General features: G+C 38.1%; 1 protein-coding gene across 2 annotated transcripts in view; it reads right to left on the reverse strand.

Moving 5' to 3' along the window:
• Positions 1 to 18,458, reverse strand: part of eml5 (EMAP like 5) — a 120,087-nt gene that overhangs the window by 64,433 nt on the left and 37,196 nt on the right. For both annotated transcript variants that reach the window (XM_077238367.1, XM_077238368.1), the window contains exons 2-3: positions 6,517 to 6,676; positions 1,585 to 1,683 (exon numbers count right to left, since the gene is read on the reverse strand). In XM_077238367.1, the coding sequence (XP_077094482.1) occupies positions 1,585 to 1,683; positions 6,517 to 6,676 (259 nt within the window). The remainder of the gene's footprint in view (positions 1 to 1,584; positions 1,684 to 6,516; positions 6,677 to 18,458) is intronic.

The following is an 18,458-nucleotide window of genomic DNA, read 5'->3' on the forward strand; positions in this document are numbered from 1 at the left end:
GTGACCTCCCCGCTGTCGTCCACCTCTTTTAGTAGGTCGGTCTGGTATGCCTGCAGGAGCCCCATTGTGTGCAGGCATGCACCAGCCCGACCTGCCGCCATATATGCTTTCCCAACCAAGGCCAATGTTGTACGGCAGGGCTTGCCGGAGCTCTCAGGGACGATGCGGTCTCGGGCGAGAGATGGGATGCAAAAGTCTCTTCAACCCGAGGCATCGTCCCATAGCCCATCGTCTCTCTCGACCCCATTATAGAAGAATATATATTTACATTGGGGGCTGGAAAGTCGAGAGTAGAAGGGCCTATCCCACGATCTCGACACCTCGGTGTGGAGATCGTTAAAAAATGGGAGGCTCCGGCGCGAAGGCTGTGACCGGGCTTGCAGGAAGCGCCCATCAAGCTTGCTTTTTACTGTCGCTTCCTGCTTTTAATATACAACTGATATTTGATTTGGCCACAGCCCTAGTCACAACCTCCAGCAGCTCCTCAGATGCAGGAGAATGTGGTGGCAGATCTTCACATTCTCCTACATCGATGCTCAAATTATCCCCCTCCTCGGAGGCAGATAATTCGAGCATCGGGTCCTCTTCACGGGCGGAAGAAGCCGCTGGGCGGGGTTCCGAACCACGAGCAGGACCACGGGAACTGGTCGATGAATGCTGAGAAAGGGCCGAAGCCGTCTCAACATCCTCGGCCAGATCCTTCTGCGATCCCCATGAATGCAAGCGCCGCGTTGCCTCGACAGACGCGGGACCTGATCCATGGGGAGCGCGTGCCTGGCCTGCCTCATCGAACAGGCTCAGGCGGGAGCGGAGCGTTCTAAGGGGCATTTGATCACAGTTAGCACAGACAGTATCCTCGAGGGCTGCCCGTGGATGCTCCACTCCCAGACAAACAACACAGAGCGCGTGTGTGTCACCCTCGCTCAAAAAGCGTGGACAAGGGGACGCACACAGCCTGCTTCTCTTTTCTCTCTGCCATCATCAATATATATAAATATAGGGAAGGGATAACGACAATACAACACCAAATAAGACAAACAGTCACACAGAGCGCTTTGCTGAAGAACAGAAAGCTGACATTGTTATGATCCGGTTCCCTTTTATAGCTTCCGCTCACCGTCACATGCAACGTCACCGGTGACGTCATGACGCAACACCAATCAAGATTGGACTAGTTCCATACAGGCTTCAGACGCGCCACGCTGGAGGCGTTCCCCAATGTGTCGATTCTCGACGCAGCGCGAGTTCCCTCGAAAGGGAACTTGAAGACAATGACATTAGGGAATGTCAGAGACTAAATCCTGACTGTGGACCAGAGGAGGAGCTGGGGATGGTGGAGGGTAATTCAGCAACACAATGAAAGCAGCTGAAGGATAACTGAAAAGGCAACTTGAATAAGAATACTGTGATAGGCATTGTATTCCTATAAGTAGACATGGATAAGCTGAGCACATATGACTTACTGAGTGCAGCCTGAATGTAACTAAATGACTGAAGAAAGGCTGCTAGAAATTGAGAGGAAAAAAGATACATTACACCACCTGTCTACTGTTTCAAATGATGTGCGTGTGTTTGAGCTCTTACCCGGTCTGTATGACCAGGAGCAGCAGCCAGAACTTTCCCCCGCCTCCAGTCCCACACACAGATTGTGTTTTTAGAGTCCAAGCCCACAGACACCAAACACTGTAAAGAAGAGGCAGAAAAGAAATAATATGGTAACTATAAAAATTTGGCAAAATCAATATCAATATACTACTACTTCAGGGGTAGTTAGTGTTATATATTTCAATATATCATACACTCTTACTGTTCCAAGTCAAAAATGACCAAAAACAGCCAAGGTCTGACCCTTTCTTGAAAAGCTTAAACATTGCAGTCGATTTGGAGCAGGGCTGGAACTGAACTCTGCAGGTAGGAAGCCCTCCTGAAGCAAGGTTCTGTAAACTGTTTATTAAACAAATGCCGAAATGCGCATTGTGCCGCACTGTATTGCAGCCTTTCATAATCATATCATAATACTTTTGCGCAATGGAAGATTATTACAGTAATAGCCTTTTTTGTTCTGTCCTATCTATCATATGTTGCTGCCTCATTAAACAGCTCTGCTATACATTTAAAATCTTAATTTTATAGTAGACTATATATAAAATAATTGATCTTTTTGATTTTTGTTATCTTGTTTTTCATGAATGTATTTTACAACAATACAAAGAGCAATGTGTAACGTTTTACCAGATTTAGTGCTAAACTTATTGTCTCTTATTTGTTCCCCACTATATAATGTATTTTTCACTAAATGTTCAGATTTTATACAATTATTGTGCACTTGTGATTTTTCTAGACTAAATTTTACTGCTGAGTTATCCACTAATCTAGTTTATAATATAATTTTTGTCATAGGTTATGATCATATTTTATTTTTTTTGCTTTGTTGTTTTTCTTTATAATGAAGTTGTCTGTATTAAGTAGATTGTGTTTAACACACAAAAGAATGATTATCAGTTCAACACACAGAGTTATAGAAATTCTACTTGATTTAAAAAAAACTGCGCTGGTATCGGATCGGTATCGGTCGATACTCAGAATTTTTGGTATCGGATCGGTTCAGAAAAGATGGTATCGGGACATCCCTATTAAATATATAAAATATATTTGTATTATTTAACATATTTAATTATTGCATATTTGCATAATATTCTGCATTTCACTGTTTTTATTCAGTTTGAGGAATACTGAATCTGTTTTTGTGCAGTGAGATGAGTAAATGCATGCTTACATTTAGTCTAGAACTGCAATAAGCATCATGTTCACACAGCGCACATAATAACACCTCTCCACTTACTATAGATTTCTCTCAATATGGAGACGAGAGTTGTCAGTCAATACAAAGTAAAGCAAGTTGCATTACTAATTTGAAAATAAATTTAAAAGTAACGTGTGACTACTCGTTACTTGAAAAAAGTAATCTGATTACATAAATCAAAAAAGTAATCTGATTATTTGTAATGCGTTACACTGCCAACACTGGCCATAACAATAACGGCACAGAGAAACGATATCGTTGGAATCACTTTTTTCATGGTTTTTTTTCCAGATGATGAACAATAAACACATTGGCAGCCAATCAGAATCCACTCGGCTTTAAAGATCTCGAGCAATTAAAGCTATTATTGATTTTGAGCATTAAAACAGTTATTTCAATATCGTCTGTTGGTGTGGATGCTAAAATAGTTAACATCATAGTTAACATATCTTCACACTTATCATTATTGAACAGGCCTTTAACAATGTGACACATATGAATCTGTTACCAATATACTTCCTGATAACTATTTGAACTAAAATTGCCAGAAGCATTTTTCTCTCAAACTGTGCACAAATCATGTGTAATCTTCCCAAATGTTGTTTGCTGAAGGGACCTCATTAGTTCACCATCCCTTTGATGTGAGTATGTTGTTTTCCCATCAAACCTGATGCGTCAGTTTTCTTCTAAGGTTGCACCACGCTGGCTCAGGCTAAAACAGAGTGCCTTCAGTCATTTATGGAATGCTAAACCTTTGATGAATTCGAGAAGAAAAGAGTTGCTTTAGACACCCCGGATCTTTGAGACTGCTCATCTCTTTACTGTTTCATCCATCGGTGTGAAATAAATGATGAGGCCAATTTCCTGCTGAAACTCTGCAAATCACTTTCTCAGCTCCGCTGAAGGCGGGATTCAATAGGTTAATTCTCTTAGATGAAGTGAGAGTGAGCTAAGAAATGTGAAATGCCAATCTCAGAGGTAAACTTTTTCATTATATCACTCTATCATCTCCTCCAGTGAGGTAGAGTGTTTTTGATAAATTGACACTGTAACCCAACTCTAATCCTCTTTGGCCTTTTATTATTCAATGTTTAGAAATCAATATATCACATTTACCCTGAAAGTATTACACTGCCAGTGGACTACATGACACAGTATTATTATAGTTGTTTTGGGTCAAATCAGGCTGGCTGAGGTTCGTGTGCTCCCTGCTGCTAAATAAATCAATATCGCACTTACTATTTGTACGAATTAAAAAAAATATATATTATTATTGTATTTAACAAATAAATGCAATTACTAAAAATATAATTTTTTTGTTTTATGAAAATTCACATTTGACAGTACTCCAGATTAAAATGTATGGATATTACTGTAATAAGAGTAACATCTTTAACTATATGGTTTCCAACAATATGGTTTCTATATAAAAATATATAAAAAATACTTTTTGATACATATCTATTCTGAATAGTTTACCAGTTTCTATACTGATTTACCACAGTATTGATAAACCAACAACAGCTGCAATTTCGTGCTCTCTTCTCTACAACAGCAAATTGACACACGCTGCAGTGTGTGTGTGTGTGTGTGTGTGTGTGTGTGTGTGTGTGTGAAAGTGTGTGCGTGTGTGTGTGCATTTTAATTAAACAAGTATATAGTCCATTGTGCTGTGTGTTTCAGAGCAAAGCATGTCTCTGTGTTCTTTTACACACATACAGCTCATGATCCATTGTTTTAAGCATCTTAGAGCAACAAACTTAATGTTTGTTCTGTGAGAATTTGCATTTTGGAATGCAACCATCACCAGTTATGGACAAATGATTTCACTGGAATTGTAATGAGAAGCATTTGTAAACCTGTTGTCACAGAAACTTAAAGATCTGTTTAACTCTTTCAAGTGAAGAAATTTATATGTAAGTATTGTAATTTTAGTACTGTAAAGTAAAAAAGTATATTTAATTACAAAATATAATATTTTTTATTTTACAGTGCAGTTGTATTTCAAACGTAATATATTTAATAATATATTATTAATAGAACAAAAAAACAAAAAGAAGAATAAGAATAAAGCCCAATTCGAACGGGACTAGTTTTCTAAACGACGTTTGAGTTGTAATTCTTATCACTCGACGTCTGTGATTTCATGTACCGATTCGGACGGGACTTACATCTCTGTGTTTATTACAGAGGAGGGAATGTGTGTTTTCTAGACGTGCCTGTAACAGAAGGCCATGTGTTGTGCGTTCGTCACATATGTCTTTTAATTTGTTATTTGTTGATATGATTTTATTATGATAATAAAAAAAAACATTCAAGTAAACTTCACAGATTTATAGCAGTGGCTGTTTAAGAGCAGATAAATCTAGACAAGTAGCTTACTCTTACCTGACACTGATATTAAAATGGGCAGTCTTCGCCGTTTCCGTGATTTGGCTCTATTTATTAATTGTATATGTTATTCTTTCATCGGATACCATCCATATTGAAAAGAAATTAAAGCATGCTGAAGATTGGTGCGCAAACAGTAGCTCAGGTAGGTCAAAAACACACGAGGAGAAGCGTTAGGATAATACAACTTCAGCAATCATTCGCATTCAGATGGGATTAGATTTCTCAAAGGACCGTTGAGTTTGATGAAAAACAGTAGGTAGTTTGCGTTGGAATTTTTACAGAGGTTGTGAGAGAAAAACACAGACTTCGCAGATTCGGACGGGATTAAAATCACAACTTACGTCTGTGAAATATGAATTTCTCAAACGACCCCCCGGCAAACTAGTCCTGTCCGAATAGGACTTAAGATAATACTTTGTTTTTTCTCTTTCAACGAAGACACAGCAGAACTGTTGCAACACAGCAGTGGTGTTTTGTTCTTGAACGTTTCAGTGTTTTAGTGGTGTAAATGATTCAAGGTCTCATTCATAAAGACAGTCTCTTGTTTCAATCCTGAATTAACCAGCATTTTAAATGAACTGATTAAGTGAACTATTCAATGACTTATCCATAAGGAAAGTCACTTGTTTTGAATAAATGAGCATTTTTGAATTGATTCAATGAATGATTCTGTTTCTGGAATGTGCAAATACAGATACAAACATTGAAAGTCTCAGAGCTGTTGACTCTTGCACTCTTGGAATACTGTTCAACCAGATTTGAGGTCTGTAACTAACTATAGTAAAATGAGCAAGAAAAAAATGCTGGACTTGGTCTAGATGGGGCAGTTCATGCAGCATCAATAGCTTTACAAAAAATTGCTGAAAATTAATGGGCAGCAGTTTTATTGAACACTGTTCAAGTATAGCCATCCAGAAAGTGCAGCATGCACATATTAGTATATGATGGACATTTCTAAAACCATTAACTTATAGCCATTGTCAGAACTCACAATGCAATGTCAGATTCAATAAGGGAAAAGTTTGGTTATGTTCCCTGAGTTTGTCATTTTATGTGACGACTGAGGATTTTGTGTGTTGTTTCTGTCAAGGTGATAACCAGCAGCTCCGGCAGACACACAGTTAAACAGTCTCACATGTACTGTCACACTGTGGGAGTCACACCGTTGGTGTGTTCACAGATCTGACTACCAACTAATAATAAACCTCACAGCACCTCATACTGAGAGATGAATCTAATGAGTTGTTAACAACGTCAACTCCTTGGTAAAGAAGTGAAATCTTTTTTTATTGCAGTGAGTTATTGCTCTGAACACTCACCTGTCCATCAAGGTCGAAGGCGAGACAGGCGATACCGTGTGTGTGCATGTCCTTCAGTATGGACACTGTCTGCACAGTGTACGAGTCCCACACACAGATGTACGGCTCCTTTCCAACCTGTCCTGTGGCCACCAGAACTCGCTCTGGATGCAGGGCTAAACTGTGGAAAGAGAAAGACGATGAGGTTAGGATACTTAAAGGCTAATTAACTGACAATATTTGCCTGGCAAAACAAATTCTACATAAGTATGTGAACGCAAACACTTTTTCAAACATATCAGCTAATCACTATTTAAACCACAAATTCTGTCAGGACTACTATACGATTGACCATTAGCATATAGTTTGGATTGGCGGTATGGTTCTGTTCTGGGCAAGAACTCCCGGAGCATCCATGCAGCCTAGCATGGATAAGAGAAGGGAGAACAGCAAATAACCCACCTTAGGGTAACCAGAACTGAACCAACAAGAATGTATTGCAGATATCATTAATGTCAATATTTTAATGTACAACATAATTCGAGAATATAGTCTGATTCAAAGGTGTATCAGAATACCAAATCCTGACTGGATGAGAAGAGGAGCTGGGGATGGAGGAGGGTAATGAGCTCCTGAGAAACGCTATAGCTGCTGATAATTCTGAAGGAGCTTATATACAGTGATAGGCGTCGTATTCCTATAACAAGACGTGGATCAGCTGAGAGTTAGCTGATGCGAACTTGACTAACGTGACCTGCCTAATGCTACGCTTGATTATTATTGCCTGCACACTTGTTCTATACAAATACATGAACTAAAAGAGGGCTGCAGGGATGTCTTATATTTGCAGGCCAAAACCAAAAAACAATTTAGCATTTTAGCACTTCCAGTTCCATTGTCATGAAGTCAATGTTTTTTTTTATTGTTATGTTTTTTTGATTAAATGTCTGAAATAAGGTCTGTGATGAACACAAGCTCAAGATACTTCACGTTTTTTTCCACAACATTTTTTCTACTGACTTTTTTCTGGATCTTCAGGAGGAGGAGTTTGGAGCTTTAACTTTAATTTCTACATTTCCATAACTTTTTATTTCACACCGACATAATGAGTTTCTCTGCAGTAAACTGTGTTAAACGATTTTGCAGGAGTGTGGGAGGGGCCTTGATATCACGCATCCACTTCACACTCACTACTGCGCAGACTTGAGAATCAAGATGTCAGCGCCATATTTGGACCCTTATTATAATAGAAGAGAGTGAAGGTGCGTCGTCCATCTTTTTTTACAGTCTATGTTTTGTAACCCACAGTAATGTGGTAATCTGTTAATTCTCATGTCAATTTAAAGTACAATTCTCACCATTGCCACATCAGGCACAAGAGCAGAAATTAACGTAAACTGTCTTCTTCTACAGGCAATATTCACAGGTCAACTTCTGTCATGTCGAAACAACAGTTTGAAGAGCAAATTAGTTAAAGTAAACTTCTCTCTGCTAACTACTTGAATAATAGCACAATCTCCCTTTGAGTACTGAGGTTTGTTACCCAAAAACAAGAACACATTAAGTTCACCCAAAAATGAAATTTACTCACCCTGAAGGCATCCTATGTGTATATGACATTCTTCTTTCAAACTAATACAATAATAGTTATAGAAAAAAAATGTCCTGGCTCTTCCAAGCTTGATAATGGCAGTGAATGGCTGTATGTCTTTGGAAGTCCATCAAAGTGCATCTATTCATTATTAAAGTGCTCCACGTATCTCTGGGGGTTAATAAAGGCCTTCTGAAGTGAAGTGAAGTGAAGTGAAGCGCACAGCGTAATGACGTAATTGACGCTTTGATGGACTTCCAAAGACATACAGCCATTTACTGCCATTATGAAGCTTGGAAGAGCCAGGATATTTTTTAATTTAACTCCGATTATATTCGTTTGAAAGAAGAATGTCATATACACCTAGGATGGCTTCAGGGTGAGTAAATCATGGGGTAATTTTCATATTTGGGTGTACTATCCCTTTAAGTATTTACAACCTTGCAGTGCACTAGTGCACTGGCCAAAATTCACTAACTGGCCGTTCTGGTAATGTTACATATTCCAAAAATACAACTTTAAATATATGGTGATTTGATCCTGCTCGAAATCCAGCCTTGATTTATACAGATAACTGATTTTAAAAAATGAGATTGTAGACAGCTACAATAAGATGAGCTATTACTGCTTATCATTTCCCACAGTCAGGAGTGAAAGTGAGAGAAAGGCTTTTAGTTATCAGAGACCCATGAAGAGATAACCGGAACAAGACACTGTCTTCTGCAACCTAAGACTCATGAAAACGAGGCTCAGATAAAGACTGTCAACACAGCATGTTTTGCGTGTTTTACGGTAGATGTAAATGTAGTCGATATTCATTCTATTCCTTCTTTATTTTGAAACTAGCTTTTATTTTCATCCCACAGCATGTAGCATTATCCACAATAATGCCCTGGTGTAGAAATAGGAGGAAAAATCAGGTCATCGCTGTTCATGTAGCAGTTTTTACTCACCATCACACTAGTTCACTAAATTCATTCAGGCTTGCCTTCACGTGCCCTAGGAAATCCCAGAGGCGTCCAAATGTTGCGTAACATCTGTCCAGCTTTACTACGGTCTCTCGCTCTCTCTCCGTCACGCACACATATATACTCTTTTTCATTTTTATCAGCAGTGTAAGGGGCTGTTCACGCAGAACATGTTTTTGCGTTACACTTCACTGTTTTTCCATTGTTTTTTTAGGTAAACATGGGATGGACATGTGTTTGACGATTCCACTCAAGCCTCTAAAATGTGGCACATTTAAGTAAAAAGAAGTTAAACTAATGTGTTAGACTTTATTTTGATAGCCCACTTTAGCATTTAAATAACTATAAGTAACTTTGGAACTACATGTCCACTAACTCTCATGATTAGAGTATTAGTAGACTGGCTTGGGTTAGTAGAATAAGTTGACATATTTACTTGCAAAGTTACTTATAGTCAGTAATGTCTGTTGGGGAGCATCAAAATAAAGAGTTAACAGTACTGATGGTAATAACGGCGTTATAAATAAACGGCGTTACTAACGGCGTTATCTTTTTCATTAACGAGTAATCAAACGAATTACTGTTTCCCCCTTTACAACGCAGTTACCGTTACTGACAAAATAATGTGGCGTTACTATAATTGAACTCACTGAAGCGGTTTTCATCCGAGTAGGCTCTCTCTCCGCCATAGGACCTGCAAAGTTTTTTCTCTGGTGTGTGTGTTTGTTTATGAGGCGCCGGAGTGGTTAAAAGCGAAGCGAATGCCGCGAGTGCGCTCAACAATGCGCAAGAGAGACCGAGGGTGTCCGAGCATTATATAGTTTGTTTATAAATAAATGACAAAGTTCAGCATTAGAATAATCTCTAGCCTTTTGGTATCATCTGCAACGTTTTAATTAATTTACATGGTTATACAAATAAAATCTAGTAAAATCCTGCAAGTAACGTTCTGGGATGGTTATAAAAATAAAACCTAAAAATAACAGGGAACGTTCTGGGAACGCTCTCTTTAGGTTATAAAATAAAACCCGAAAATAACCTGCAGGGAACATTCCCATAAAACATCTTTGTTTGACCGGTTGTAAACACGTGCGGCAAACATGACTAGAATTTGGCTTAAATAACCATGATGACGTTCTCTGTAGGTTATAAAAATAAACCCCCAAAATATTATATTTTATTATTATCATAATTTTTGGGGTAAATTGTTCAGTATTATATTGAGAGAGCACTTCTTGTTAAACGGTTTACTTTTGTGAGGAAGAAAATACTTAGGCTACAGTATGTCTGCTAGTTGTGATTTTAATATGCACTACAAAGAGTATGTATATTTTTTATTATTATTTATTAATTATTATATATTATTATTTATAAATTTTTGGTACATTTCTTAAGTAGCATAATTTATTTTTAAACTTATTTGTTGGCCAGTTGTGGTCTGTGCGATATTAACCCTCTGAGGTCGGCTATCGCGTCTCGCTTTTTTTCTTATCAGTGCAAAAGAAACTCAAAATACTCTGTTGATTTTGATCTTACATATTAAGTGTTGTACATAATTAGATCCTGATAAGTGTCTATTTTTTTTGTGGATACTCACAATAAAAATAAAGTGTTGTGTTTGTTGCCAAATAAAGAAAAACAAACATGATGCGCATTCTACCTTCTCTCTGTCAGTTAAGTCCATTCTGAAACTCGTCCGAAAATTAACTGTAATTCCGCAAATACTTGTCATACAGGCACGAGTGTTTTTCTATAATGAAGCTTTGAACTCTCTTCTTTTAAATGAATTAATTTATATAAAAAAAACAAATATTCTCCGTTTATGTAATCTGTATGAAAAGAGAGAGATGTCAGTCTTTTTGTTTCCAGCTCATTATACCTGATTACGCGTTAATGTGCCACGCCCACGGAGAGCGCGCGGTATTCAAACGCAAATGATCTAAGGCAAGCCATTCAAACATGCCAACACCCACCAGCTGGATTATAAAACACATCGTGTTTAGTAAGTATCTTACTAGAGCTGTGCACACAGTGTATCCATACGCTGTGGGGAATAATACTATCTAATAACCCTGGAAAATGTAACAGAAGTGCTGGTAGTTTCATTTCGCGGAGCAACGGATCCAGCTGATGTAGTAAGTCATTTATTCTTAAGTGCTTTGTTCTAATCGCGATATTGAATAGTGTCTGACTGTAAATCGCAAAAAGACTGTTTAAATATGAATTGCGTCTCTGTGTGTAGACTAAATGATGAATGAACGGCACAGGTGCACGCGCTTCGTTTACTACAGTTATACAGTGCGTGTCTGTGCCGTTCATTCACTCTCGCACCTACATTAGTAAACGTTATGTTTACATGAACACATCCAAACTATATTGCTATAGCCTACTAAGATGAGTAAAAATAGACTGAAATATGTTGAAATAAAATGTCTGTATAAGCAACAAACTGCAAATTCACATGCATATGCTAATATATCATACACAATATGTTACAAATATTGTAACAAAGACTAAATATGAATGTTTAGACAAGATTTTGTGATTAGTTTTGGATAGATTATAACGTTTTGACTGTAAAAAAAGACTACTGTCACATTAAATAGGTACGCTTCTGTTCACCAATTTCTGCTCATAGTTAAATATACTATAGTATGATGTTTTGTCAAAAATAAAGTAAATATATTGAATTATCAACTAAGATGTTATTATAGTGTTTGTTCCAATATTCAAACTAATGAATCCTTACCTTTTTTAATACGTATGATAAAATGTATACTTTTCACAAAGAAATACACTTGAAATATTGTTAAAATTGTAATTGTTGTTGTAATTGTAACCTATTTGTAATTGGTTACAATTTCTAATTGTAAAATATGTATATATAGATAATTTCTTTAGTCCTTGCTTTCTTTGGGATCCTGTGACACACCTGTGTGAAAGGGCTAATTAATATGCAGCTCATTATGTATGTGGCACATTATCCGGCCTTTGTCTTCTCAGGTGTGAACACGCCTCCACGCATATTGCCTTTCCGAACAAAAGGTGTCTTATAAATTTAAATCAATGTATTGTTTTATGTAAATGATTAGGCAGGATATTTTCAGATCATTTTGAAGCAAAAATTCTAGGCAACAACACTTATTAGTCAAAAGTCTTGTGAACACATATTTAGTATGTGTTTTGTGGCCTTATTTCAGACACTTTAAGTTTGAGTTTTTTCAATAACCACGCATAAACATTATTCTCTAAAAAATACAAACATGTACATACATGTTGCTCACATATTACGGTAGCCCGTATGTGCTATATAGAGTGAATTTACACCTTTGCCATTAACATGTTTATAAATAACTGAAAAAAGCACAAATGTCAGAGCATGTCAGAACACCTCAAGGACCCCAAAAACGCCTTAGACCTCAGACAGTTAAGTATAAACCATCTATTATGTTTTATTGTTCTACTATAGAAATGATAATATATTGAATTTAATAGGTGTCTCTCACATTGTCCCACAGCAACATTAAAATAGTGTAGATTAGTGTTCAATGTTTTATAATAATAATTTATTCTATTAAGTGTCCATTTCATTCATTTAACATATTTAATACTGGGGGCATCCAAATTATTTGACATAGGCCTATTGGAATTTTTTTTTTAAAAGTAGCACAATAGTTACTTTCTCTGGTAATTAGTTACTTTTATAAGGATGTAACTCAGTTACTAACTCAGTTACTACTTGTGAGAAGTAACTAGTAAATATAACTAATTACTTGTTTTAAGTAACATGCCCAACACTGGTTATGATATTCAGCAGACAGTCTACTAATACTCTAATGACTGCTAGTTGACATGTAATTGCAAAGTTACTTACAGTATAGATAATAGAATGTCTTAAGTGGAAATAAAGTGTTACCAAATGTGCATCTTTACTGCCTTTTCTTCCGTTCCACAGCCTCTCGTTCGGTTTGAATAGGCCTTATACATGTTTTTGCGTTTAAAAGCATGAGACGCAGGGCAGAGGAATGAAAAATAGGTCTAACTTCTTTTAACTCGAGTGCTGCAGTTTTAGAATGCCATGTCATGAGCGAGACACTTCAAAATATAAGACACGTGCACAGTGGTCCAAGACGTCTGTCTGTGACAGAAAATTCTGCAATAATTTTACATAGATTTTTCACCAAAATATTTGCCATGATTAAATGCGTTTTGGTTTTCCCTTCAGGTCGCATTTATATAAGAATATTAATTAAATTTCATGCAGTATTAAGTGTCCATTTCATCACTTCTTTCTACATTTTTCAATTATATATTGTAGACTATTGAATGCTAATGATAGGAAGACATCTTGACATAACTGGGAAAGCAGCAGCCTTTTTTGTTATAAATGGTCAGAATAATGAATTAATTTAGGTTGAGATGGTAGAAGCCACTTAAAACGTTCCTTGTCTGACATGGCTGCATGTGCAATACAATGTGCCATAAATGTAGCAATGTAGCGTTTTGTCTTGCTGCATCACTCCTTGTTGGAAATAATAGCTCATTACTGGAAAAGCTAGGTCAATGTGAATACATGAGCTTACTTTCAGCTGTTGGAAACTTTGAAAAGCAAAGGTGAGATGGGGTGGATAAAATGAGGCTGTTTTTATAAAGCCAGTAGATTTTGTAAGGGAACTTTTGTTTGGAGCTCAATGAAAAAAGATTTCCTGTGCCTTGTTTGAACCCACTCTCATCTAGTCTTGAATTGTCTGAGACACAGTCTCACCAACAATTTAACATTGACTATCTGTCAAAATGTCTCCCTGTTCTCGAGGGCGTTCTGGTGCCTGTCTCCTGCTCTTGACGGTGTGGGTTTTTATATTCAGCAAGAGTTTCCAGCTCCCTCAGTCTGAGTCTTCAGATTTCAGCTTTTTAAGCCTGCCAGGGTGATTCTGCTTGGCACTGAGGAGGAGTGACTACATTAAACCCCTCAGGGAGCCGTAGCGCTCATGAACATCGCTGTGTGTCTGCCTTGTCTGTCTTTTTTAATCTGTCTCTCTTGCTTCCAGAATCACTTTTCTCACATACCTGTTCCCTCTTTCTACATCAGTAATTCTCATCCAGGGCTACAAGTACTTTGTTAAAGCTATAAAATTGAAATTATTTTTTCCAAATAGAAGTATTAGCACTGTCATAAGAGTTAAATAAAACCTATCCTCAAGAGTAAAAAAATATATAATAATATCAATTTCACTATTTATTTTTTTATTCATTTAATTTTAAATCAATTCAAATAAATAACTTTAATCTATAGATGGAATGCGCGTGACGTCACCGTCAGCTGGAGTGATTGAGGCCACGCGAACTGAGTGGCAAAAAGACTGAGCGGCAGCATTGGTTTTCAGCGTGAATGCCGTGAAAAACACAAAAAACACATCTAAAACGGGAACGAGCTTTGCGATTGACTGTACAACTACATTTGACAAGAAATCTGAGGTATATTTTTACAGACTGACGAAAGCTACAGAACAGAGAAGCCAATAGATCGCTGCAATTCATAGAAACAACTGGACTCCAGGCAGCGAAAGGTGGATTTGCAGTTATCATTTTTGTGTCAATATGCTGAATTTAGTGGTAAAATCATTCTCTATATATTGTATTGTATTATATTGCAGTGACAACTCATCAATCAAATATTTACCACTGTATATTCTGTATAATTTGACATTTTTAAATAAACACTGACAAAAAACTATACAAGTTTTAAGTCTAGACGATATGATGATATATATAACATTGATATAAGTGATCACCTGGATTTAGACCTGCCTATATTGTATTTATATAAAGCGTTCACAGGCAAATTTGCTGTATGTATTTCCCCGGTGTCAAAATCAGGCACATATAAATGTCAGGAAACACGATTCCTGGCTGCATGTCAATATCCATGGATCACTGGATCTTTAGTAAGTTGTAAGGAACACTACATTGAGTCCAATCTTTAGTTTGAACTGATAATCGGTTGTTTTACTTGCGTTTTCGCAGTTTCCCCTATTAAATCCAGTCACGCAGCTGCTCTTCTGCCACTCAGTCCGGCTGAGGGGGCGTGTTCCGGCGGGAAAGTGACGTTAATGCATTCCCTCTATTCAGTTCCTCACAGATTTTGCCTATTTTTCACCTATTTTTCCTCACCTTAGTGCTGCTATGTGTCAGTTGCCTTAAAGACACATAGTTGGATTTCTGTGAACTGTTGGCTGTTTTTATGTCAATGCCACAATAAGGGGAAATGGTAAATATGGTTTGAGTGGATTAACAATGTTCCTTATGTTTTTTATTCGTGTTACATAGTGGATTTTCTGCATATTTGTTATAAAATGCCAATAAATAAAGTATTATATATATATTATATTCAGTTCCTTATAAAGACCAGTGTTATTTTAGTATTTTAGTATTATTTTATAAATTAGAATAATAATTATAATATTATAGTATTTATTCATATTTAGAATAGTGTTTATTTTTATATTTTTCCATTTTAATTTTAATTTTAGTTTTTTTTAGTATGTTTGTAGTGTTTTTGTAATTTGTATTAGTTTTTTATATTTATATTTAATTTATTTTTATTTCTTAACTTTTTATTTCAGTTAATTGCCAAGTTTTTGACTGCATCAATAATAATATACGATGGGCTATATATTAAATGTTCTAGCCTAAAAATGTTTCTTCGAATTTACCTTCTCCAACACGACGTGTGTTTGCGCGATGTTGTTGGTTACCTAGTAACGAACGTACGGTGGCCGAGAATGTTCCGTCAACTTCTTTTGGTGTTCGCTCATCTTTGTTGCCTAGTAAAGAACGCAATCTTGCCGAGATACGTGCTGGCGGCAGGAAACTTCACTTTGTGTGCCTGCGCCTCGTATACAACGTTATATATAAAGCTTGCAGGACAACTTGGTTGGCATTGCCTTTTCAGCGTGAGAAATACACGGTGTGGCGTGTGAGCGTGTGAACTGGTTGAATTGCGTGTCTTACGACCAATGCGTGAGACTTGAGAACCCTGTTTTTACCTAATGTTATCCTATTACATATCATCAATGTAAAATGTAAAAGCCATTAAAATCAATATCAAACAAACAAAATGTAGTTATATTTCACTACATTGTTTCATGTTAAAATCAATTGTGTAGAGACCAGTTAAAAGCAGTTCCTCTCAAATCTGTGCTGCTGTGTGGCTTCCTACATTTCCCTGCAGTGATCGAACCCTCGAGCCAGTCACCAATCCTTCTTCTCTCTGTGGATTACATATTCTCACATAACGGAAAATAGAGCAAAAGCACTGAGCCTCGGCACAACTCTCCATCACAGCACAACCTTTCTCTCAATATGATGAATGCAAAATGATTTCTTATGTCAAAGAGATAAATAATTGATGCAATTTGTTACCATGCAGGAGAAACCCACACGGGGTTCAGAGGGGTTTAAAAAATCATTCCGATTACTTTCAGGAAGAAGGAATAGTTTTGTCTCTCTGCCTTCTTAGAAGAATTAACTAAAAATTCTGCTCATTGCATCATGTATTTCTATAAATTGTCTGCGTTATTTTAGCTTCTAATTCACTGAAGGAATTACGCAAATTTAGTAATAGTGAAAACTTGCCACAATTTTGTCTGGATGCTGCAAAGTGTAACTAGGGGTCCACGAAAAGGGCCAGATTTACTACACGGTAAATTAGCGTGAGAGCACAATCCCATAAAAGCGCAGATGGGAGTGGAAAGTTATGCATGTGATCCACTGAGGACGCACAAATTAAAGAACACAGCCGGATCATTTCCATGATGACCAACACAATCTACCAAGGGCAGCGCAAATTAGCGCATGGTTTAAGAAATGCTGTTTTTGGCTGGTAAATAATAGCACAAAACCAGTAAATTGACTAGTGCAAACCTTAGTAAATCAGCTTGCATGATTAATTTAAATGCTCTCCACCCATAAATTTTGAGTCTGAAAGGGAAAATCCTACAAATTCATATGCAATAAAGTCAGCCGCAAAAATAACCCTATCCACACCTTTTCAGCACTACTTTTTCACTGCGTGTCTTTTGTAGATCCTGACAGTAATTTTTTAAAGCCAAAAGAGGGTTTGCGCTGACATAAGCTGTTAGTAAATATGGCTCTTAATATTTTTATCACAAAATATAAATGGGTATAAAAGTCACAATGAAATCAAAATTGACAATTGACCCTTCGCTAAGCCACGCCCGAAAACCGCCACTGGCAAATCGTGTCTTAGCAACCGTAACTAGGCGCGGGAGGTCTGGCAAGCTTTCGAGCAAGGGAAACGTCTCGGTTACATATGGTAACCCTCGTTCCCTGAGGGAGGGAACGGAGACGTAGGTCATGACTGACCAATAGGAATCTCGCTAGAGAGGCCAATCTACTTTGAGTGAAACTAAAACAAGCCAATACACATTGGCGTGCAATCATTTGCAACAGCTGTGCAGCCTTGCAGCGCGGGTATTTAACAAGCAGCTGGTGCGATTGCACACAAGTTTTTTGCTGAGGAGCCAAGCCTGAAAAAGCTGGCCGCCCCGGCGGGCGGCAGCAGATGTGGCGACGGGACCTACGTCTCCATTCCCTCCCTCAGGGAACGAGGGTTACCATATGTAACCGAGACGTTCCCTATCGGTCAGTCACTACAACGTAGGTCATGACTGACCAATAGGAATCCCTACCAAAGCGCCACAGCTGCTGCACCCCATCCAGCGCCCCCATGCAAGCCTCTACACCTTCTTGCCTGGAAGGACGATAGGCGGAGGCTTACACAGAGTGAGTCTGACACTGTTGTTCCGTGATAACCCATACAGTGAGATATTGGATAACACTGTGAAAGCGTGCCCTTTCTGTTTAGGAAGGAACGCTGCGGAAGCCACTTCTTCAAAGAGTTATGTGGAAATGCATATGAACTAGCCCGAAGGCTGTACTGCATATGAAATAATGGGTGACTTAGCCCAAGGGAAAGACACGGGCTTCCGATAGGAGCAGCCGTGGAATATACACATATGGGATCCCCGTAGGGTCACACATATGGAACCCAGCCCAGATCCGGTTCTCAAGGATTCAGCGGATAAGGGCCTGGCGCCGGACGCTCCGCCAAGTCCGGGCCGAGGGGTTATGGAGAACTCGACAGGTTTTACTCTGGAGCAATAAGGGTGCACAGTAGGATGCAGCAAGCCAACAGAGCCAGACCTCTCAGTGCTTCTACCCGTCTAGGGTGAGAACACGGGAGGAGACCGGCTCTACACGTAGGCTATAGTATCTAGCGAACGTGTTAGGTGTCGCCCAGCCCGCAGCTCTACAGATATCTGTTAGCGAGGAGCCACGTGCCAGTGCCCAGGAGGATGCAACGCCTCTCGTGGAGTGTGCAT

The sequence above is a fragment of the Siphateles boraxobius genome, unplaced genomic scaffold (assembly GCF_051911475.1).
Source record: "Siphateles boraxobius isolate OS27281-9 unplaced genomic scaffold, OSU_SipBor_1 22, whole genome shotgun sequence".
Classification (NCBI taxonomy): domain Eukaryota; kingdom Metazoa; phylum Chordata; class Actinopteri; order Cypriniformes; family Leuciscidae; genus Siphateles; species Siphateles boraxobius.